At 35.0% G+C, this 23076-nt stretch overlaps 2 protein-coding genes across 2 annotated transcripts; one reads left to right on the top strand and one right to left on the bottom strand.

Annotated features, from left to right (window-relative positions):
- Positions 1 to 6988: 6988 nt before the first annotated feature.
- Positions 6989 to 7930, bottom strand: LOC144254439 (olfactory receptor 52E8). Its single transcript, XM_077797595.1, has one exon. It carries the CDS (start codon positions 7928 to 7930, stop codon positions 6989 to 6991), a length of 942 nt encoding a protein of 313 aa, XP_077653721.1.
- A 13194-nt stretch (positions 7931 to 21124) lies between these two features.
- On the top strand, positions 21125 to 22063 carry LOC144254438 (olfactory receptor 52E8-like). Its single transcript, XM_077797594.1, has one exon. The coding sequence runs from the start codon at positions 21125 to 21127 to the stop codon at positions 22061 to 22063; it is 939 nt and encodes a 312-aa protein (XP_077653720.1).
- Positions 22064 to 23076: the final 1013 nt, after the last annotated feature.

Genomic DNA, 23076 nt, shown 5'->3' with positions numbered 1-23076 from the left:
CCAATAACAAATATTAGAAGTTACAAAATGATCCATGGGTAAAAATTAACTCAAGTACAAGATAGACCAGTGGATTTTAATGCACCAGAGCATCAAAAATTCTTTGTTATGGCTTTGAACTCTACATTGCAACCAATCTTTGGCAAATTATTTCTTTTTATTGTATGTACAGTAATAAAGAACAATATACACAATATCTAAAAAATTGTTATAAACTGAGCTTCTCTGCCTTCAGCTACATATTTGCATAATGTCATATTTTCTTAATAAACTTTAAACAAAACAATGTATTTTAACAGACTGCATACACAAGTAAATGAAAGAATCTAACTGCTGTCACTGAGTCATAATTTTGTGAATACTTGCAAAGAAAGAAGAATGTGAAATAATTTTATTTTCACCAATTTTTTGTTGAAAAATTTAATACATTTTCATAACAATGTCCTTTTGATGACATGTAATAGATCTTATTTTAAAATAAATAAATATTGCAAAGTTCACATATTTTATTTAGTTAAACCTACATGTTTATAGTAAAATTTTAAAAAATGAAAAAATGAGACAGAAAACTTCGCAAGACCTTCTGCTTTCCTGAACATTTTCATTTCTTCTTAAACAAGACATTTGATAATAAAAACTGATGAACACTTAAGAAAACTACAAAAATATCAAGTATTTGATTTTTTTTGTTGAAATCGTAATAAAGGCCCCACATTTCACCAGTTTGTGGTGAATTCCGTCTAATTTCAATATAGATATCACTAGAATAGCAAATACATGTGCTCATATCTTAACTAATATGGATCTGCTTTGTGATTTTTTTTTATTGGTTGTTCAAAACATTACAAAGCTCTTGACATATGTTTCATACATTAGATTCAAGTTGGTTATGAACTCCCATAACCATGGGGGGAATGCCTGAGGGTAAGTGATAAGGTAAACTGCTCACTCCTGAGGGCAGTGCAAGAGGATGGGTAACCATTTAAAGATTCTTTTTTCCTTTTGTTTCTCTTTTGTTTTAAGTTGCCAGTCCCTGGAGATGGGTGGGATAGAAGAAAAACCGCTCACATCTGAGGAAAAACTATTTGCGTCTGAGGAACAGATAGGGAGAAAGGACGGATGGACATCTCACGAGGATAAAAAGGATGATATAATGAATTTTTGTTCCGTTTTTGTTTCATTTTGTCTCTGTTTTCTTTTGCATTATCTTAGTGAGGGGTATCTTCGTCACGGAAATATGGAATTAAAAATTAGTAAGAACAAAACCGAAAGGGTGTTAAGTAAAGTGCTAGAGGAAGGAGGCATCTCAGTAAAATCAAGAACAGTTAGAGCATAGGTTAAGATGATACAAAGGTGTAGCCCATGATTCATTAAAGAGGGGTTGTTAAATATATCACAATGGAACCATCATGGTGAAGATTTTAAAAAGATACAAAAGGAAAGCCCAGGAACTCTGCCAGTTGGCACATTGCCATTATGGACATTGGTACAATCTTGTTTGCTTAGTCTAGGAGAAGACATCTTACATCAAGTAAAAGAGGAAGTCTCTTGTTAGTCAGACAAAGGAAAAAGGTCTAGAGGAGGAAGGGCTATCAGGGGAGAAGTTACAACAGGAGGCTGCTACTAACACCTTTCTATCACCAGAGGGCGTAAGTGTCCAACCAACAGCTCTACCTATGGAGACAACATATGCTGGGGGGTCCCCAACCCCAGTAGTTGATAGATGGGATCCTGAGACAGGACCTCAAAGATTAGAAGGCCCTGTATTTGAGACAGCAGGAGGGCAGTGAATTCACCATGCTTTAGATTTCAATACAGTGAAGCAGCTAAAAGAGGCTGTAACAACCTATGGTCCTCAAGCACACTTCACTGTAAGCATGGTGGAATCCATTACCAAATTGAACATGACACCAGCAGATTGGACTAGTATGTGTGAAGCTGTGCTAAATGGAGGACAATACCTGTTATGGAAGGTTGCCAATGAGGAATTTTGCAAGGAGACGGGTAGGCGAAATGCAGCAGCCGGGTATCCTCAGAGAAATGTAGATATGTTGTTAGGAAATGGACCTTATGAGGGTCAGCAGCAACAAATTGTATATGATACTGCCATACACGCACTAGAAGAAGCTTATAAGTAAACAAAGAACCAACTGCAATCAGGAAACAATTTTTCTCTGCTTGGGAGGCCCAGATATAGCAACTACCCCAGTTAATCATCTTGTAGAGTAGTAACCAGTCATCCTAATGAGCTCACTATCTCTACTTACCAGAAGAAAGCTAATATAAATATTATAATCATAGTATTCATAGTTCAGACAGGTTACTTATCATAAAAACTTAGATTTGATGGATTTATGAGAGCTTAGCTTGATATAGAATTACTGTTATAAGCAATGAGATATAATATGGAGATAGACCATTAACAAAACAGCTCAACTTGTGCAATCAATTTCTAGACATTTATGCCTGAAAACATGCCTCATGTTAAATAAAAACCATAAGCCTTGGGTTAGTTATCTATGTCCAAAAAAATAAAGCTAGATTTTATCTTACACCATAAAATTAAATTAAAGATGGATCAGAAACCTAAATGTAAAATATGAAACTAAAAACTTCTAGAAGAAAAATTAGGGTGAAACTTCATGGCATATGTCCTGAGAATGATATTTTTTGGATATAACAATGAAAGCACAAACCACCAAAATGAAAAACACACCAGTGGGATTATAGCAAACTAAAAAGCTTTTACTTTTAACAATCAATGAAATGAAAGGTGACATCTGAAATAGAAGACTATATTTATAAAATATATATCTGATAAAGAATAAGTCTGCAAAATATATAAAACTCCCACATCTCTACATCAAAAAACAACCTGATTTAAAAATGGGTTAAAGACTTAAATAAATATTTCTTCATGAAAAAGTGTGAAGAGATTTAGGAAAAGGTACTTAATATCACTAATCATCAGGGAAAACTATATCAAAAGTAAATTGGGATATCACTTTAAACCTATCAGGAAAGCTATCATTTAAAATAAACAAACAAAAAAAGATGTGCAGGTGAGAATATGGGAATGCAAAATGGTACTGCCTCTGGAAAATAGTTTTGAAGATAGACTTCTAAGAATTAAAAATAGAACTAGCATATGGTCTAGTTATTTCACTTCTGAGTATTTATCCTAAAGACTTAAAATTAGATCTCAAGGAAATATGCACATCCCCATGTTCATTGAAACACCATTCACAACAGCCAAGATATGAAAACAACTTAAATGTCCACCGAAAAAACACGAATCAGGAAAATTTGGGTTATACACACAATAGAATACTACTCAGTCTTTAAAGGGAGGGACATTAGCTGGGTGTATTGGCAAGGCCTATAATCTCAGCTACTTAGGAGGGTGAGGCAGGATCACAAGTTCAAAGCCAGCTGGGCAACTTAGTGAGAGCCCATCTCTAAATAAAATTAAAAGAACTAGGGATGTAGCTAAGTGATAAAGTCCTCCTGAGTTGAATTCTCAGTAATAGAAAACAAAAAAAGAGGGAAATTATGCAACGTATGACATTAAGAATGAACCTTGAGTATATTGTGCCGAATGAAATAAGCCAGTCACAGATACTATGCGATTGGACTTATGGGCAGTATCTAGAATAGTCAAATTAGTAGAATCAAAGGGGAAATAAGGCTTACCGGGGGCTGGTTAGAGAGACATGGGGAATTACTCTTCCAGGTGAAGTTTCACTTTAGGAAGAAATGTAAGCTCTAGAAGTCAGTTGTACAACACTGTGCCTATAGTTGACAATTGTACACTAAAATCCTGGTACAATAACAGATCTCATATGAAAGATTTTTACCACAATAGTATAAATTTTAAAAAAGAAAAATATATGGAACATATTTATCAAATTTTTATTACAATACATCTGGAGAAGAAGGTAGAATTGGACAGAGGTCACAGGAAAAGAGGAATTTTCATTTATTCTCTACTTCTGTGTTGTTTGAAGGTTTTTACAATAATAATATTTTATTATTAAAAAAACATTATGATTTTCCTTATTTGTTAAACCACTGAAAACTTTTGTACTAGTTTGTATGAACTTGATTTGAAAATTAAGCCCTTTTGTTATCATTCCTGTTCTTGAACTTTAAATAAACGTGATAGTATGTATTATATGCCAACATGTATATAATATACATAACAAAACTTATTCTATCTGACCCATTTCATTCAATGTGTTTATTGTTGTTACAGTTTGCTCATTTCCTTTGGTACTTACTATTTATATATTCTATTCAATATATATTTGAGCAGTATTATTGATTCGTATCATGCTTCTGTGATAATTGATGCACATATTTCCAGGAAAAATGTGAAAATCTCCCCATGGATATATTGCTAGGAAAGAAATTTGGAGGTCCTAGGGAGTGTATATGATTAGATTTTGAAAATAATGCTAATTTTAAAAAATGAGTCTACCAATTTACTTTCTTATTATCAACATTCCAGTTAACTTCACATCTTTCTTACCATTCAATATTTTTCATTTTAGCCATCCTGGTCAGTGGATAGTGAAGCTACTCAATGGTTTTAAATGTACTTCCCTTATGACTAAGGAAGTAGATCTTCTCTTCATATTCACTAGAAATTTGGATGTCCTCCTTGGAAAAATCCCCATGCATGTTCTTCACTCATTTTTCTATGTGGTTGTGGTCCCTTATTTGCTGATTTTTAGGAGTACTCTTCATATTCCATATACAAGCCTTTTGCCTTGCCTGTTTTCTTTGTAAATGTTTGTTTGCTGAGAGTTTTTACTTTTAATATTCACTGGCTAATTGATATGTTTCCAATATTGTTAGCATGTATGTAGCATGTATATGCTCATGTACTTGTGTTCTGTTTTAGAATCTATCCTTATTCCAAGGTCATGGGGATACTTTTTTTTCTAGAAGCTGTATTGTTTTTGCTTTCAACTGTATATACACAATTCTACAATTAGAGACATATTTTGTATAGCATAAGGTAACCATCTAGATTCATTTTTTTCATATGGGTATCCATTTGACTCAGTATCTTTCATTGAAAATAACATCTTTTCTCATTGTGCTGCAATATTATCAAAGCCTTAATTCAGGAAAAAAAAACGTATCTTTGGATCTGTTTCTAGCCTTTATTTAGTTTGATTTGACTGGTATTCTATATTAACACCAAAAATATAGTGTCCTTATTACTACAGCTTTATAATATATCTCTACTATAACTCAAGAATGGATCTTGTCTACAAATCAAGATAGGCTATATTGTGCTTAGATCACAACATCCCCTTCCCAAATTTCAGTGTGTTATATAATACTCCATGATCTTATTTATATATGGATCTTAAAAAAGTTGAACTGATAGAAAGAAAAAGTAGAACAGTGTTACCAGGAGCTGAGAGAAGGGGCAATGGGAAAACATTGGTCAAAGGGCTAAAATTTCAAGTCATAATGTGAACAAGTTCTGAATCAGTGAACAAAGGGGGCATTGATAGCTATGTTATTTTTATTATGGTAATCAGAACACAATGCATATATATCTCAAATTATGAAATTGCCCACATTGAATATATATGGTTTTATTTTACAACTAAATATCTTAAAACATAAGTAAATAAATAATAATTGAATAAATAAGAGTCAAGACAACTAATTTCAATGTGATATTTTTATATCACATTTTATATATTTTTTATATATAAGGTATCTGTCTTATCATTTCCTTAACAAGATGTCTATGTGATTTGCTGTTGAATTTTGTCTTCAGTGGGTTCATGGCAGACAAGCCAGAAAAAAGGGCACACATCCAAAGCTTCTTCTTAAATTCTTCTTTCTCCCAAATCTTTCTGAGTCCTTTATGAATGAATTTACTGGTAATCACATGCTCTCCAAATCCTCAGAAATATTTGTTTATCTCCACTATTGTAGAACTAGCTTATTATTTCTTCTTCCCCAAAGTCCTTAGACAAAAGTATGTTACTATATATATTTCTATTGATCAAAAACTGACAATGTAGAACATGTTAAAAGTTTGTGTGTATAGATATATGCATATATAGTGATACTGTCATATATATAATATATATATATAGTATATGTGAATATTATTTAAGTAAGTAAACTATTTATAAATGAATAATTCATGAAATGCTGAGACTCCATTTTTCCCCTTAATTTCTAATTTCTTTTCTAATTTTATTACTATATCTGCTTCTTTCTATGCTTGGGGAAATTAAACATAATATTGGTAATGGGTATATGTGTGTATTGTAGCCATATCAATCTCTTTGAGATGTATGTATATGTGTGTGTGTGGGTGTGTATGTGTGTGTGTATATATGTATATATATATATATATATATGTATATATATATATATATACATACATGTATATTACATTGTAGATTTATAGTAGATTCATATGCCATGTTAGGGTAAGCTATTATTATTTTAAGAATTCTGGCAGCCACTTAATCTTTTCATGATTTCTCTGAAATTAGTACTTTCATTCTGTATTGTCTTAAATTCTGAGACTCCCTGGAACGAATAAAACAAATTATTACAATTTGGAGAAACTTACTTGAGTTAAATTTCTACTTCCTACTAAACACAAAATTTGAATAAATTACTTGGCTTTCTAAGTCACTAATATATTCATTGAAAAAGTGTAGAAATAGTATATGATTTATAGGAGTGTCTTGAGGATGCAACAATATTAATGAAAGTACTTGTAAAAGTAGATTTTTATATAAATTCCAATATTCTCACTATTACTCTCAAAGGAAAAAGCTTCAATTCACAGTCAAATAACATGGTCGATTACAACATTCTCCTCCATCTTCTTCCTTCTACTGGATTATATGTAAAATAACTCTACTTTGAATAATAGAGGAAATAAATTCTAATAATAGAGGAAACAAATTCTAAAACAAACCCTCCAACCTCCAATTGGCTAGTGATCTATCTTGAGAAAAATCCTCATCACTCGTTCCCGAATCTGCTTGGTTCTGACCCCATAGATTACAGGATTGAGGGCTGGTGGAACAACCACGTAGAGGTTGGCCAAGAAAATGTGAATATACTGGGGGATGTTATGGCCAAAACAATGTGTCAAGAAAGAAAAAAATGCTGGTGTAAAAAATGATAAGATAACACCAATGTGGGAGCCACAGGTATTGAGAGCTTTGAACCGGGCCTCCCAGGAAGGCAGGCAGAAGACAGCACAGAGAATCCTTGCATAGGAGAGAATAATAAGAAACACATCCAATAATAAGAGACAGATGTTGCTAAGACCAAACATAATGTTGACTTTGATGCTGGCACAAGCCAGCCGGGCAATACCCATGTGCTCACAGTAGGTATGAGGGATGATATGGTGCCCACAGAAGGGCAGCCTCAGGAGGAGAAATAACAGTGGAACCACCATGTACAGGCTTCTCAAGATAGCAATGCCTGCAATGATGCTGATGATTTTTGTGGTGAGGATCATGGTGTATCGAAGGGGTTTGCAAATGGCAATGTAGCAGTCAAAGGCCATGGCCACCAACACGATGCTCTCCATGACAGTGAAAAAGTGGATGAAGAACATCTGAGAAAGGCAGCCTCCAAAAGATATTTCCCCAAGATTGAACCAGAAGATGCCCAGCATTTTAGGGATAGTGGCTGTAGACAAGCCCAAGTCAACAGAATCCAACATGGCCAAGAAGTAGTACATGGGCTCATGAAGACTGTGCTCGGTCTGGATCACAAATAAGACAGCAGCATTCCCCAAGAGTGAAACAAGATACACGAAGAAAAAGGGTAGTCCAATCCAGATGTGCACATCTTCTAGTCCTGGGATGCCCACCAGTAGGAATGAAGAAGGATGGGATTGGGTGTCATTAGGCATAGACATTTTTTTTCTGTCTTAAATAGCCTTTTGTGTATGCCAGAGATAATTACTGATTTTCCATTAGTGATTCTTGCTCCACTTCTTGCTTTGTCTAGATACCTAGTCAAATGTAAAATGACATTTTAATCTTACTTTATTCATATTTATAAATAAAATAATTCTCAGTCTCTGCTTATGTCTCATGAGAATTATATGGGACAAGTAATAGAATCTTCCCTACTCTACTGTTGCTTTATCTGATGACAAAGACCGATTAAAGAGGAGAGGGCAGAGGGACGCCTGCTGAACACTCTGGAGTGTAACAAGAATTAACGGGGAATATTAAGTGTCAGGTCTGTGCACCTCGTAGTGTTATATAGGTACATTTTTGTTTAATATGCTTGCTATTTCTCTTGGTATTTCTTATCTCACATGGAAGTTCTCACTTAAGATTTTTAGAAACATACAAATTGATTAAAAAGAGACAGAATTTCAGGTAATTTCAATGTGATGTTTCAGAAAATAAATAATTCCTTTCTCATAATAACTTGTTTTTGAAAAATAGTACTCATTAGATTTAGAAAACAGACAAAGACAAGGAGAAAGAAATGTGTGGCAAAGAGTATTTTGCAATTAGGATGAAATATGAATTAAGTTATTTTAATAAATAAAAAATCTATCATTTAGTCAGTGTTTGAAATACATCTCATAAAGAAACTGACCAAATAAAGGCCAGTTGTTGGAAGGAAGACTAAATATTTGAGCTATACTATTTCCAAATATATCTCAGCCTTCTATTCTTGAGGAAGAAGCAGCTCTGTAAAAACCTACAGGTTGTTTTCCTGCATAGATTCTATCACAGCTCTTATGTCATTATAAATGTCTGTATTATAATAAATTCTGCACATACAGTAAATTAAAAAATTGAAGAAAGGAATATGTTCTTTCCAGTGAACTTATCTGAGGAAACCTAGTTGTCCTAATAACGTGCAAGTGATTTAATGTGATGTGTACAATTACACAGAAAGATTTGATTCAATTTAAGAATACACAAATGTTAGGAGAAGTCAAAACACCTATCAAAAATATGAATTTCAGTACATCCAACTTTAAATCTATTACAGAACAAATCCTTGCTAAAAGTGTCCATTTGAAGTATATGTAGATTAACCAAAATGATGCATAACCTAAAAATTTTGGAAATTCTGTTAGGAAGAGAGAGAGAGTGTGTGTGTGTGTGGGGGGGTGTGTGTATGAGAGAGAGAGAGAGAGAGAGAGAGAGAGAGAGAGAGAGAGAGAGAGAGAGAGAGAGAGAGCAGGGTGGTGTGGAGGGACTTGGGCTTACTAGTGCTAAGGAGGGAGAAGATAAGTCTTCAATTTTATAATGTGAAACTACAAGAGATAAGATTATAATTCTTCTGTTTTCATTAGTTAAGAATACACAAGGTAGGGGATGGAGAAGTATCTTTCATGATTTATTCCATCAAATATGTCAGAAGCTCTCTGAGTATCAGCATTGATCCAGCAATTTGAATAAAACTGGTCACATACCCTCAAGGAGCACCACTGTGTAGTAGTATAAATTTTTAAAAATATGCTGAAAGATATACAGTAGAAAAACGCAGAGAGGTTGTTAAGTTTAGAGGTGGGACAAAGTGGGCAAACAAGTACAGTGTCCCTTCAGGACATAAAAAGGAATCTTTCAGCCTCTCAATGACCTTATCCAGAGATTTCATAGACTGATGACCAGAATCAACTCACTGGTGTCTTGGTCACTCTCAAGGGCTCCCTAGAGCTGAAACTGAGAAAATAAAATATGAGTAAATCCCATGAAAACTTGTCCTACTTATCTCTGAGGATTTTCAGGAGAGTTTAAAAATTGGTCCTTCCATCTTCTCTGGAACAACATACTTTCAAAGTCTATAAACATTTATCAAAGCAACTGATCATTTAACCATCCTACAAATGTATACTGATTTTTCCCTCTATTTTGTTTGAGTATTATAGTTGTACATAATGGTGAAATTTGTCATTACATATTCATACATGCACACAATATAACAATGTAATTTGACCAATTTATTCCCCCGTATTTTCCCTTCCCACCTCTTCCTCTCTCCCCCAGCTCCTTTTCCTCTACTATACAGATCTTCCTCGGATTTTTCTGAGACCCTCCACCACCTTTCTTTTCTATTTTCTTCTCTATCTTCCACATGAGATAAAATACATGATGCTTGACCTTCTGAGTCTGACTTATTTTGTTTAACATAATGCTCTCAAGTTCCACTAATTTTCCTGCAAATGAAAAAATTTCATTTTATGTCCATTGTGCATGTATATCATATCTTCTTTATCCACTCATTTAATGATGGCTGATTCCATAGTTTGGCTATTATGGAGTATGCTGCTATAAACATGGGTATGTATGTGTCACTGTAGCATGGACAACTTTAATTCTTTAGGAGAAATACCCAGGAGTAGGATAACTGATGTATTATTTCAACATATATTCGTATATTCTCTGATCTGTCCTAGGTTCAAATAAAACATGGCCCAAGCCTATTATTTGATTCACTCACTCACTCTAGAGTTCCATGTGGGATTCTATCCAGTTGTCTATCACCATTCTGTGAATGTATCACCTTCTTAGGCCACTAATTTCCCCTGGTTTCCAGACATCCACATGTCCTAGAGCTGATAGCATAAAGAGAAGAGCTAATGCCACCTTCTTTCTCACCATCACTCATCTTGCAGACTCATGGACATCCTGCAATCAGACAAATTCTCCCTCTTTCTGAGATGCTTATTGTCTAGCCCTGGGTCCTATGTCACAACAGTCTATTCCTCAGAGCTAAATATTTGTTTTCATTGCTTTAAAAACATGTTTTGGATCATCTTTGTTATACCTGGTACAGTTCTTGGAACAGTCCTTGACTCTTTATTTTCTTGGTGCATTGTAATTTCACATAATAGTGGGATTCATTTTGCCATATTGACACATGCATATAATTTGACCAATCTCATTCACCATTACCTTTCCTTTCCCTCCCGTCTTCCCTTCCCAAATCTGCTTGCTCTGCTTCACTTGTCTCCCTTCAGTTGTTATTTCACTTAGTGCATTATAATAATAGATATTATGCATGTGATTCATTGCAGAATATTCACACAGCTTAGATGACCGTCAGCAGATGAATAGAAAAATAAAATGTGATATATACACACAATGGAGTTTATTCAACCATAAAGAAGAATAAAATTATGACTTTAGCTGGAAAGTGGATGGAACTGGACATTATGCTAAGTTAAATAAGCCAGACTTAGAAAGTCAAGGGTCAAATGTTTTCTTTCATAAGCAGAATGTAAGAAGAGAGAGAGAAAAAATAGGCGAGAGGATTCTCATGAAAATGGAAGGGAAAATAATAGAGTAGAGGAAGGGGGTAGAGAGAGAAGAAGGAGAGAGGGCATGTGGAGGTACAGGGAAAAGAAATCTGGAAAAGAAATCTAGTCCTTGGCTCTTGTTTATTCTCTGTGTGCATATGTTTACAGAGTCAGAAACAATAGTTAAATTGATGCAATATATATTGGCCCAAGTCCTTCCTCATGAGGTTTCTCCCTTTAGTTTTACATGTTGACTTTACATGGTCATACATATAAGTATGGTTAGGTGCCTAGGTATAAGTGTGAGTGTGGATTTTCATTCCCTCTTTATCTTATTTTTATACTTCCACCTTTCCTCTTCTTTCCCTAGTAGCTTAGCTGAAGCTTTCTCCATTCTTTTTGCTATTTTTCACAGTCTAATCATGATATAACTTACCTTGATCTCCAAATTGCTAAGAAACAACCCTTGCCGTATTCTTGGGGAACACCACTTAACATGCTGAATAGATGATATTTATGTTTTTCTTGTAGCCCTGCTTCCCCTGAGATGGGCAGCAGAGTACTTTGGGGAACTTGATAGAGTTCAGTTAATAAACTCTGGAGATTTCTGCTCAATCTCTTTCTACTTATACTGAAACAAAAAAGCAAGAGTTTGTTACTGTTCTTTTGCTTTCAATTCCTCTATCAATATGGATAGGATATGTTTGATTCCTCATTTCCAAATCAAATCACTAAGCTCCTGGGAAACAGTTGGATATTTGTCCTCATCTTCCTATCCAATCCTTGGTTTTCTCTCTCTCACTCTCTCTCTCCCACGCCCTAACCCCCATCTTACGTGCCCCCATTGTCTCTAGTTCTAATAGAATATTTAATTTTCCATTTAAAACTTCTTTGATATGTTTTTTTGTTGTTGTTGTTGATTTGGTCTCTGGTCATCTATTCATTCCTTTCCCTTCATTTTCCCCCTATATTTTCTGAATTATTCAATCAAAATCCCTTAAGATGGCCCACATGTTCTTTGATGTTGTTTACATAGACATCACCTAGGACTCATTCTGTCCTCTCCACTTTAGGCACATGAAACTTCAGATATTCTAAGAGCATTCTTTGTTCATGGATTCTGTGTGACCCTGGAGCACGCTTCTCTAAGGTGCTCAGGGGCCTTGCTTCATGCAGTATCTACTCAGAGGTCTCCTCACAGTCTTCCCTGAGCACTCAGCAAAACTCACCTTCCTACCAACTCTGTCTATCTGTTACATTGCCTGCTTTAGTTTATTTAAAACATTTTCACTATCAGAAATTATATATTCTTAAAATTTTTACATATTCCAACTAAAACATTAGCTTTATGAAAAAGATACAATATTTATGCTTTTCAAGAGTTTATCCTCAGTTGCTATGAGTGTCTGCAATTAAGTGTTCATTTAATTAATTCTTTATAAAGTTATAAATTAATTCAGATAAATTCAAAAGAGAGGCGTCTACATTCACTGGAGTACATATTTTAGTCTTCGAATTTCCTAAGTGATATCTACTAGGCCACTTTCTCTCACAACTCAATGTACAATGTCCAGTCAAAGACTTTTTTTACTCTCTTATGATTTCTTTTGCATAGATTAACCACTTACCTCTTTCTGATATGGTGATCTGATTTCTATAATAATAAAGCCTGGTATTTCTCCCTATATCTCACTGACAGCAGACATTTACCCATTAGATATTGAAAAAGCATTTGTTCCATAAAAACCAGTGTGATGTGCACGGAATGATGTGCACAGTGCACAAAGAGTAAAGAGTGTCCTTTAAATGCATACAGATGGCAAGAAGAAATGCTGGAATTGTAAGTAAACAAAAATGGCAAAATCAAACACGACAAAAGTAGAAGGGATTGAACAACAGAGAATAAACTAGTGAAGTACAATACAAAACAGCTCAATAAAGAAAGAAAGAGTGGTTTTTCTGAAAGACTATTGATATTAAAAAGCTTTAGCAATAGTGATTAGTGATGTTTTTAAAAAATGAGACAAAAATTAGCAACATCATCGAACATTATAAAGGATAATAAGAGGTTGCTATGAAAAATTTTGATTAAAGTCATTTATTTTGTCTTACTTTTATCAGTTTAAAATTTGGGTATTTCATATAGAAATAGTGTCCCAGGGATGCTTTGATGTATGTATACATTGCAAAATAATTGAATCAAGCTAATTAACCTGTCACCTGTAAGACCTACTCTCAAGGATTTTCACATATGCCACATTAGTAACCATGCTGTAAAACAGATCTCCAGAACTTATTTATACTGTCTAACTGAAACTTCATGATCTTTGAACATTATTTCCTCATCATCATCCTACAGCTTCTAGCAACTGTTGTTCTACTCTCTGCTTCTATGAAAAAGACATTTTTATGCATACAAGATCAAGCATACCTTTCTGTGATTGACTTATTTTACTTGGAATGATTTTCTTCATGCTCATCTATGTTGTCATGAATGATTTTCTTCTTTTCTAAGATAGAATAATATTCTATTGAATATAAAGAACCCATCTTTACCCATTCATCCATCCATGGACAGTCAAGTTAGGTTGATTCCATGTCTTGGCTAATTTGACTTTGCAGTGAGCATGAGCGAAAAGGTATATTTGTCTTATTCTAAAATAAGATTGCTAGATTAATTATATGTGGTACTTCCATTTTAATTTTTGAGGAACCCCCCCATGCTTTTCAAAACAGCTGTATGAATTTGTATTCCCACCAACAGTGTAGAAGAGTTTTTTTCCCCACATGCTACCTAACACTCATATTTTTTTTTTCTTTTTGATAACAGCTACTCCATCAAGTGTGAGGTACTATCTCATTTTTGTTTTAATCTGCATTATCCTGATGATTAATGATAATTTTTTTTCACTTACTGATTGTTAACCTACATTTTCCTTTTGAGAAATGCCTATTCAGGTCCTTGTCTATTTTTAAGCAAGTTGTCTGATTTCTTGGTACAGAGTTGAATTACTTATATATTTTGTACCTTCACCCCTTATAAGATGTTTGGTTTACAAATACTTTCTCCCATGGCAAAGGTTGTACCTTCATTCTGTTGATTATTTCCTTTGCTGCACAGAAGTTTTCTTTGATGCAATTCCTTGTTTTTTGTTTTTGCTTTTGTTGCCAAGATTTTGAGATCATATACAAAAAAAACTGCACAATTAATGTCAAGAAACATCTTCTCTGTTTTCTTTTAGGATTTTTATAGTTTCGAGTCGTTTGTTAAAGTCTTAAATCCACTTTGAGTCAAATTTTTTAAAAGACATTAGGCACAGCTCCAATTTTGATCTTCTGCATGTGAAGATTCAGTTTTCCCAACACCATAAATTAGATTGTCCTCTCTCCACTATGTGTTCTTGGAAACTTTCCTGAAGATAAATTGACTGTACATATATACATTTCTCTGCAGGCTCCCCATTCTATCTCCGTGGTCTATATGTCTCTGTTTATACTGGTAACATGCTGTTTTATTTATTTCACTTTGTAGCATATTTTGAAATCAGGTAGTAATTTGCCCATGGCTTTTTGTTATGTTTTGTTTTGTTTACAGGGGTTGTCTTGTTTTGTTTTGTTTGGTTTTGCTCAAGATTATTTTGGTTGTTTGGGATCTTTCTTCAATCCATGCAATTTTTTAATATTGTTTTTATTTCTGTGAAAATGACATTGAAAAATTGAAAGGGTGTGCATTGATTCTGTAGATAACTTGGGGAAGTGTGGACATTTTAAAAATATAAGGCTTCCAATTCATGTACATAGTATCACATAGTATATCTTTTCATTTAGTTGTCTTCTTCAAAATCATTCTCTCTCTCTCTCTCTCTCTCTCTCTCTCTCTCTCTCTCACACACACACACACACACACACACATACACAGACATGCACACACAGAGATACAGATGCAAACTTAGTGGATTTATTGTTACTTTTTTGAATGTCCATATACTTTTAATAACAAAATGACAATACTTCTTATGAATATTGATGCAAACTCCTCAAGAAACCTTAGCAAACCAAACCAACTGCATATTTTAGGATTATACACAATTATCAAGCAGAAATACAAGAAGAAATCAACAAAGAAAAAATCAATCAACACTATAAACCATGTTGATAGAATAAAGGAAAAATTATTATCTCAGTTGATGCAGAAAAAGCATTTGACAAAATTCAACATCTTTTCATGATAAAAATACTCAACAAAATCAGAATCTAAGAAAAGTTCCTCATATAAAGGTTATGAAAAACTCAAAGATCACATTATACTAAATGGAGAATACTCAAGGGGAAAAGTAAACTTTCCCCTAAGTTCAGAAAGAATACAAATATACTTGTTTCTCCACTGCTATTTAACATTGTACTAGAATTTTCTTTCTTTCTTTCTTTCTTTCTTTCTTTCTTTCTTTCTTTCTTTCTTTCTTTCTTTCTTTCTTTCTTTCTTTCACCAGGGATTGCACCCAGGGGCATTTAACCACTGAGCCATATCTCCAGCCCTTTTAATATTTTATTTTGAGACAGGGTCTTGCTAAGTTGCTTGGTGCCTCTTTAAAATGCTGAGGCTAACTTTAAACTGGCAATCCTCCTGCCTCAGCCTCCCAAGCACTAGGATTACAGGCATGGACCACTGCACCCAGCTGTACTGAAATTTCTAGCCAGACAAATTAGACAAGAAAAAGAAATGAGTCATTCAAATTGTAAAGAAAGGAATAAACTGTCTCTATTTGCAGGTAGCATAATCTTAGAATTAGAAAATTAGAGCCAGGCTCTGTGGCACACACCTGTAATCCCAGCAGCTCAAGAAGCTGAGACAGGAGGATCACGAGTTCAAAGCCAGCCTCAGCAAAAGAAAGGTGCTAAGCAACTTAGTGAAACCTTGTCTCTAATAAAATACAAAATTGGGCTGAGTATGTGGTTCAGTGGTTGAGAGCCCCTTAGTTCTGTCCCTGGTATTCCCCTCCCCCCAAAGAAGAAAATTATAAAAAATATATTCAAGTTAATTAATTTAAAAATTCAAGAAAGTTATACAATACAATATTAACATGAAGAAATCAGTTGTATTTCTATACACTAGTAATGAAAATTTCAAAACTGAAATTAAGAAAACATTTCCAAGTACAATGACATCAAACATTGTAAAACAATTAAAAACAAGTTTAACCAAGAAAGTGTAAAACTTGTACACTGAAAACTACAAAACATCACTGGAAAGACATTTTGTATTCATTCATCAGGAGATAATACTGTTAATATGTCAATTCTACCCAAAGGGATTCTATATAAAATGTACAATCGTTCCTCAAATATCAAAGTTGTTTTATTTTTTATTTTTGCAGAAATGGGAAAGTTGGTCCTAAAATTTATATTAAACAGCAAAGCCGTTGAACAGCTAAAATAATCTGAAAACTAAAAACAATTTTATAGGAATCACAGTTTTGAAACATCCTCCAAACTGCAGCACTCAAAAAAGCTGTGGGAACAACCAAGGTGCCCTTCAACAGATGAGTGGATAAAGAGAATGCAGTATGTATATATACACAATGGAGTATTACTCAGCCATAAAGAAGAATGAAATTATGACATTTACTGGTAAATGTATGGAACTGGAGATTTTGATACTAAGTGACATAAGCCTGTCACAAAACAATCAAAAGTAGAATATTTTCTCTGGCATGCAGAGGCTAGTATAAAATAAGAAGAGAGAAGAGATAGAGAGAGGAAACGAAATAGAAAATAAAAAAGGATCATCCAATCAAAATAGAAGGGAGATCAGTGGAGTAAAAAAAGGAAATTGAGGGGGAAGTAGGAGGGATGTGATAAGGGAAGAACAGTGGAATGAATCTGACCTAACTTTCTATGTACATACACAAGTATACTACAATGAATCTCACCATCAAGTATATCCACAAGGCACCAATTAAAAAAATATATAAGTAAATAGCAGGAAGATCAATAGAGGGAAGAGAACAGGGGAAAGAGGAACGGAGGAAAAAGGAAAAGTACTGGGGACTAAATTAGCACAAATTATAGTCCAGGCTTTTATGATTATGTCAAAATGAATCCTAATGTTTTGTATAACAAAAAAAAAATAAGTAAACTAAAATTAAGTTTAAAAGTGTGGTGTCAGTACAGAAACAGATACATAAAAGAATGGAATAAAATTGTTAATTGAGAAATGAACTCATTTATTTATAACAATGCTTCCATAATCATTCCCTGGAAGAAATAATAATCTCTTCAACAAATGATACAAAAACAACTGGATATCCCACACTATATGCAAAAATTAAATTAGATCAAAACCTAAACATAATATAATAATAAAACTCTTAGGACAAATTATAGTAATAAATCTTCTTGACCCCAGATTTGGCTTCTTAAGCAGGACTATAGAAATGAAGCAATTAAATAAATAAGTTGCATTTCATCAAGATCAAACAGATAATGCTACCAAAAGAGTGAAAATAAAATCAATAGAATAAGCTAAATTATTGAAAAGTCATATATCTTATAAAATCTAACAGTAGAATATATAAAGAATTCTTACAATTCAGGAATGTAAAATAAACAACTTTAGCAATGCTAAAATAAACAATCAAATACGGAACAAATGTCTTCAATATGCATTTCTTTAAAGAAGATGTAAAAATGTCCAAGTGCCCTTTAAAAGATGCCCATTATCATTAGTCATTAGGGAAATGCACATCTGAAACACGGTGACATACCACTGGAAACCATTAGGATTGCTGTGATTTTAAAATCTGGAAAATAACAAACCTTAGAGAGGATGTGAGAAGTAAAGCCCTCACACATTGTGAGAATGTAAACTTTGCAGTCATTATAGAAAACAATGTGGTGTTTCCTCAGAAAGCCAAGCAGAATTATAAGACCCCAAATTCCACTTTTGTGTATATATGCAAAAGATTTAGAAACAGGTGTTCAAAAAAAACTTGTGCAAAAAATATTTATAGAAACACTATTTATTATAGCCAAAATTTGGAGACAACCCCAATATACATCCACTGATGAATGTATAAATAGAATATGATATAGCCACACAATGAATACTACCTAGACATTAAAAGGGAAAAATATTGCTTCATACTAAAATATGTATGCAATCTGAAACTATTAGGCAAAGTGAAAGAAGACACACACAAAAGGCTACATATTACATGACTCCATTTACATAAACCACCCACAATAAGCTAAACCAGAAAATTCACAGGAGCAGAATTCAGAAGTAGTGGTTCTCAGAAGATGATAGGAAGGAAGAAAGGTAATGACTGCTTAATGGATATAGCATTTAGTCTTAGAGTAATAAAGCTTTTGGAACTAAATAGCAGTGATAATTGTAAAATGAAAAAAAATTCACTAAATTGTAAATTCTTAAATAGTAAATTGTATATCATATGCCTTTTGTGAAAATAAACAGAAAATAGTTACTGATTATATGAATATCCAACAGTTCCCAAAGGATTATTCCAAGTAGTTCATAAACTGACAGAAAGTTCAGAAAGGAGAGCAAAAGATAAAATGGGTCTTGTCATAAATATTATGTGCAATAACAAGAACTGACAACTGACTGAGTCAGAGTCAGAATCTTCAGAGATTTCCCTAAAGGTTCTCTTTAGCTGATGTAATGACAAGGGGGAATTACTATTCACTTGAACAGGAGATTCTCTGGCACCTAGAGACTTCATTACTAACCCCCTACCCCAACTTTACTACCACTTTGAAGGTAACTGATGATTTTTTTCCAAACATATATATACATGAACTGAAGGCACAGTTGTTACATGACTCCCTGAGACAGAGGAGGAAATCTCGGTAAGTGTTTGCAGTATATGTTTAGACTTGGAATTTGGACTCACAAAAATTGAGTTGAGCATACTGGGTTAGGAAGTGAAATGTCACATATCATATTTGTGATCTAGGAAGAGAGAGGGAAGAATAAGTTGGGAAGAAGTAAGGGAAAAATATCCTTGCGGGGCACCCACAATATTTCAAACATGTATGACCTCATTTACCCCACCCAATACTATGGTAGATAGTACTATGCTAACTTATATATGAAACCAGAATTCAGAAGGTGATGTAACTTATCTAAAGTCAGAAGGCTAAGAATGGAATTAAGACTCTATCCCATGCCTTGGTGTCACATATAAATAACCAGTGTTTTGCTCATTCTTTCTGCACATATTGCCTTTATGGACATAGAATGAATAATACACGAATTGATTTTTTAAAAACATAGTAAGAAAAAGCTAAAGTGATGAACTTGAAGTCTTTGCAGTTAGATGACACACACCCTGCTAAAGAAAAGGGTGCAACCTGGTGATCAACTGCTGGTATCTCTTCACACTTCAAAGGGATTAGACTGAACCCAAAATTGATTATTGGGAGATCTAAATTTATGACTGAGTCCAGGGGCCCCACATAAGGCATGAGGTAAAATGATTAGAGACAGCAATGAAAAATGATAGCTTTGTAACCAAATATGCAAATGTATAATAAAGAATTTGGCTTTGCCCCAAGAGAGTTCTGACCTTTACTGGTGGCTCCTGAGCTGTAATCTACACCACACCTGGTAGGAGTGTCTTTTTTTAAGTGGGGATTGGAAATACCAAGTCTTAGGATAGGGGCTGGCCATGCCAGAAAGACCAAGAGTAGGATTTGGGGTGGAGGCTTTTGATCATGTGGTATCAGTTAACCTCGATATATGCAACAACATGCATAAAATAATGCCCTCCTCCACTCACCCTCCTCTCCTACCATGTTCCTCTCTTTCTCAACAGTACTGGGGATTGAACCCAGGATTGCTCTACCACTGAGCTACAATCCAGCCTTTCTTATTGTTGATTCTGAAACAGGGCTTCACTAAGTTGCTCAGGTTGGCCTTCAACTTGTGTTCCTCCTGCCTCAGCCTCCTAAATTTTGTGGATTACCAGCATGAGCTACCACACTCAGCAATATTTACTTAATACTTGGGTGCGAATGCGTGTTTTGTTTTGTTCCACTCTTTCTTTTTCTACTTTTTTGGAAATAGGTACACTAACACAGCTTCATAGAAAGTCTCAAAACCCCATAGTGTGAATCTTATAGACTTAATCTCCTGTGAGGAAGTTTTCTCTATTCTAGATCCTTTTACTCTCCTCAGGCCTTATCATTCTATCACTACTTCCATTAGCAAGGATTGCACAGACAGATCCAAATCAGTGTCACATAGCCTAGTTTCAAACTGTTTCCAAATCTTGGACTCTTCTGCTTATTAACTTCCAAACAAATGGGAATTCAATAAATTTATCGAAAGCTCTCTCTTCCATAGAAGCAGATATTGGTAGTATTTTGTGTCAGGGAATCATAGGGAGAACTAAACAAGATGATACACGTAAATGACGTCAGATGCAAAGAAAAATAGCATATGTCAAATTAATCATAGGTGATATATTGTGGTAGTGATCATTATCATCAGTTTTCTTATCCTTTATAATGTTCTTTTCTTGAATAAGAGGGGAGTAAGTACATTTTCTACTCTGAACCCATAATTTTAGAAGAGGTATGGTGCTCATCCTCTCCCATTTCCAGTACAAATAAGGAGTGTCACTGGACTATTTATGAAGAGTCAAAGGAAAGAAAAGTAATCAACGGCCTTTAGAGAAACATATTCCCATTATCAATCCTCTGTTCGTGGCCTTTTATTGTTTTGAATTTTGTAGAGTTCAATGAAGTCTGGAGGCACTGCCCAATGGGAACTGGTAGCAATCTTTAAAGCCATGACTGCCCTCAGCCTGCCGGAGAATGTCTTCACCCAATGCCTCTGAGACTCACCCTTCCTCATTCCTGCTCTTGGGAATTCCAGGATTGGAGGCTGCACAGGTCTGGCTTGGTTTTCCTTTCTGTGTCGTGTACCTGACTGCCCTTGTGGGAAACCTTGTCATTCTGTTTGTGATCTGGACTGATCCTAGACTCCACCAACCCATGTTCTACTTCCTGGCCATGCTGTCCGTGATCGACCTGAGTCTCTCTACCACTACCATCCCCAAGATGCTGGGCATCTTCTGGTTCAACCTTCAGGAGCTGTGTTTTGGGTGCTGTGTTGCTCAAGTGTTTTTTGTGCACTTTTTCACTGTCATGGAGAGCATTGTACTTCTGGCTATGGGCTTTGATCGTTATGTGGCTATTTGTAACCCTCTCAGGTACACCGCAATCCTCACCAACAGAATCATTGGGGTGATTGCTGTGGCCGTGGTTCTGCGAAGCTTGTGCATGATTGCACCTATCGTTTTTCTCCTCCTGAGGCTGCCTTACTGTGGGCATAGAATCATCCCTCATACCTACTGTGAGCACATGGGAGTGGCACGTCTGGCTTGTGCCAGCATCCATGCCAATGTCTGTTTTGGTCTAGGGAATATTTCTATCTTGTTCCTGGATGTGCTTCTAATCATCATCTCCTATGCTAAAATTTTATGCACTGTCTTCCGCCTCCCTTCCCAAGATGCGCGCCTGAAGGCTCTCAACACCTGCAGTTCCCATATCTGTGTCATCTTAGCCTTCTTTGGCCCAGCTCTTTTCTCCTTCCTCACTCATCGTTTTGGTCATCACATCCCCCAGTATATCCATATCCTCCTGGCTAATCTCTATGTAGTCATCCCCCCTGCCCTCAACCCAGTCATTTATGGGATCAGAACCAAGCAGATCCAGGAGCGGGTGAAGAGTCTCTTTGCTACAAAAGAGTGAATGAGAGTAACTTATTTAGGTTATGGAAGTGTAAGACCTAAAAGACTGAAATTTATGATAAAAAATTAATAAAGAAATTTCTTTTGTCAAATTGACCTTCAATTGAATATATATATTAGATATACATAAATACATATATATGAAATATTGACCACAGTTATTGGAGATATGTGTTTCTGTGTGAGTACATATTCTCTACTGAATCCTAACACAGAATATGCCATGTAAGTGTAAGGTTCAAGGAGGAGAACTTGAATTCATTGAGGGAAGAACTTACTATTAGAACTATCTGGCTATGGATCTTTTTTTGGTAGTAACAAAATTTCCTTCATAGAGATATTTAATTAGAGGTCTAGTTAAGAGTCAAATGAACCAGGATGTAATTTGTCAATATTTAGTAAAAATGTGATGCCGTGCTGACTTATAATGTAATTCTAGGAATATAATGTAAATTTTACTCATTGACAGAAGAAATGGAATTTGGGTAGTGATAATTCACATACTGAGAAGGTACCAGGTATTGTCGCGACCCCTTGCCCGCAAGGAAGACGCAACTCAGGAATCTTCTTTCAGCAGTTTATTCAGGTCCTTGATACTTTTTCTTCTTTCAGCTGTTTATTCAGGCCTTTGTATTGACATGCCTTTTAGCTTCTACTGCTACTCCTACTACTACTTCTACTGCTACTCCTACTGCCACTACTACTACTGCTACTCCTACTGCCACTACTCCTACTGCTACTCCTACTGCCACTACTCCTACTGCTACTCCTACTGCCACTACTACTACTCCCGTGTGCCCCAGCCTTAATAAAGCAGATAAAGCCCCAATGCACAACTGCCACGTGGACTTTTCTCATAGGGTGCCAAGTCACAGCGTGCCAACTCATTCTGATAAGGAGTTGTTTGTCACAGACTACAGGGGAAACCAGCGCCATCTTGTAATGGCGGCCACAGTTCACAGAAACGGCTCACCACAAGGTATGAGATATGGGGGAGTTAAATCACACATTACA

The sequence above is a fragment of the Urocitellus parryii genome, chromosome 4, assembly GCF_045843805.1.
Source record: "Urocitellus parryii isolate mUroPar1 chromosome 4, mUroPar1.hap1, whole genome shotgun sequence".
Lineage (NCBI taxonomy): Eukaryota > Metazoa > Chordata > Mammalia > Rodentia > Sciuridae > Urocitellus > Urocitellus parryii.
The sequence above is the reverse complement of the archived record's forward strand: the minus strand, read 5'-3'. Positions and strand labels throughout refer to the sequence as shown.

What these genes read in the sequence shown, in the direction of transcription:
- LOC144254438 (XM_077797594.1), top strand. Translation starts at nt 21,125, where the DNA reads ATGTCTTCACCCAATGCCTCTGAGACTCACCCTTCCTCATTCCTGCTC.
- LOC144254439 (XM_077797595.1), bottom strand. Translation starts at nt 7,930, where the DNA reads ATGTCTATGCCTAATGACACCCAATCCCATCCTTCTTCATTCCTACTG.